Genomic DNA, 2,141 nt, shown 5'->3' on the forward strand with positions numbered 1-2,141 from the left:
ATGTTTTCTAAATCACCTCTTTTTGCTCATTCCTTAACATGGCAGCAGGATGCCACATGCTTTTTCCTCAGTTTCTTCATGGCTGTCTTCATATCAGTATTTCTGAGTGTGTAAATGAGGGGATTTAACATAGGTGTGACTACCGTGTAAAAGACAGAAAATACCTTATCTACAGAGAAGCTGCAGAAAGGCCTCAGGTAAATGAATACACATGGTACAAAGATCAGGCTGACCACCGTTAAGTGGGAGGCACAGGTAGAGAGTGCCTTGCTCCGGCCCTGGCGGAAGCGAGTTCTCAGGGTGATGAGAATGACAGCATAAGAAAAGAGCAAGACTAAGAAGCAGACAAGAGACAGTAGCCCACTGTTTGAGACCATCAGCACCTCCACCACATATGTGTCCATGCAAGCCAGCTTGATGACCTGTGGGACATCACAGTAGAAGTTGTCCAATTCGTTGGGACCACAGAAGGGCAGCTGGATGACCAGTATGACTTGTGTGATAGAGTGAATGAAACCCCCACACCAGCAGGCAAAAACCAGATGAAAGCACAGCTGGCGGTTCATGACTGTCAGGTAGTGCAAAGGATTACATATGGCAACATACCTATCGTAGGCCATGACTGTCAACAGAAACATCTCACTGGCTCCCAGAAAGTGCAGGAAGTAAATCTGGGCCAGGCATCCTGGAAAAGAGATGGTCTTGCCCTGCTGTAGGAAATCCCCTAACATCTTGGGTACAGTGACACAGCTCAGGCACAGGTCAATGAAAGACAGATGGCTCAAAAAATAGTACATAGGAGATTGGAGTAGGTGAGCATCAACTTGCACTGTTACCACTATCAAGAGGTTTCCCAGGACAATAGCCATATAACACAACAAAAATATTAAGAAGAGAAATAGCTGCAGCTCCCAAGAGGATGATAGGCCCAGAAGAACAAATTCTGTCACCTTAGAAGCATTTTCTTTTTTCAACAAGTCAAGAATACCAAGCGACCTAGAAAAAGAATTAAATTGGAACAAGAGATTTAAGTTAGACAAAAGGCAAACAAAAAAAAGTCATCAGATTTTATAGAATCATATTCCAAGATGAAAAATACTTAATGTAGGAATGTAGGAAATGTACATTCCTGTATAAATAAAAGAAGGACCATCGTTTTGCATCCCTTCCAACTCTTTATTCCTGTAATGCTTTTAAATTGCATTTACAACAAACTAGAAAGGGAGACAATGATCTGGGCTTGAGGTGATGAGAGCATGAGAATCATTTTATTTTTTTAATAGACAGAATTATATTCTTTAAAGCAGGGGTCACCAACTCCTGGGCTGCGGAACGGTACCAATCCGTGGCCTGTTAAGAACCGGGCCACACAGCAGGAGGTGAGCAGCAGCCGAGTGAGCAAAGCTTCATCTGTATTCACACCCGCTCCCCAGCACTAGTTTCAACGGCTCAGCTCCACCTCAGATCATCACTGGGCATTAGATTCTCACAGGAGCACCAGTCCCTGGTGCCAGCAAGGTTAGGGACCACTGCTTTAAGGACAAGAGTTTCAGAATGAAATATTCAATGCCCAGCTCTACCACTCACCAATGGAGTGACCTCAGGCAAGGTATTAAACCTGAGTTTTATTCTTTGTTTATTCAACCTAATATAGGGAGAGTAATATCTCCCAAAGTTATTTTAAAAGTCAAATGCAATTTGTCTATGAACAACATACATTTACACACACACAAAAAAGACTAAGTCCCTCGAAGTAAGGGAATATTTCTTATTCATCTTCATACTTAGATCATAATACTTATTACATAATAATTTATCAAATTAAAGGAAGACTGGTTTGTGCCATGAATTGCTATATTGTATACAAGTTAGTAGTTATTATAAATGTATATGTTAGAAAAAAGAATTATTGAGGAAGAATTGAAAAGTAGCTCATGGTCTTTGTCTTTATTTATTATCCAGGTGACAGAGGTTGGGAAGTGTGTAGAGATTTGAAAAGAAGAAATAAAATCTTTATCTTTAAATTTAGAGAAACATCAAACTCAGGTTGAATAGGCCAGTGCCTGGACTACACTAACAATTACCAAAAGAACAGACCAAAGGCAATGTCCATATTACTGAGGCATGTACAAAAGAGGCTC

General features: G+C 40.7%; 1 protein-coding gene across 1 annotated transcript; it reads right to left on the bottom strand.

Annotated features, from left to right (window-relative positions):
• Nucleotides 1-33: 33 nt before the first annotated feature.
• LOC105311092 (olfactory receptor 4Q3-like) lies at nt 34-996 on the bottom strand (the record flags this gene model as incomplete). Its single annotated transcript, XM_011387126.2, is given in 2 exon segments — nt 34-65; nt 68-996. Coding segments are annotated over 2 exon segments (961 nt in total), but the record flags the coding sequence as incomplete, so codon positions are not given.
• Nucleotides 997-2,141: the final 1,145 nt, after the last annotated feature.

Source organism: Pteropus vampyrus, unplaced genomic scaffold (assembly GCF_000151845.1).
Source record: "Pteropus vampyrus isolate Shadow unplaced genomic scaffold, Pvam_2.0 Scaffold24566, whole genome shotgun sequence".
NCBI classification, from domain to species: Eukaryota; Metazoa; Chordata; class Mammalia; order Chiroptera; family Pteropodidae; genus Pteropus; species Pteropus vampyrus.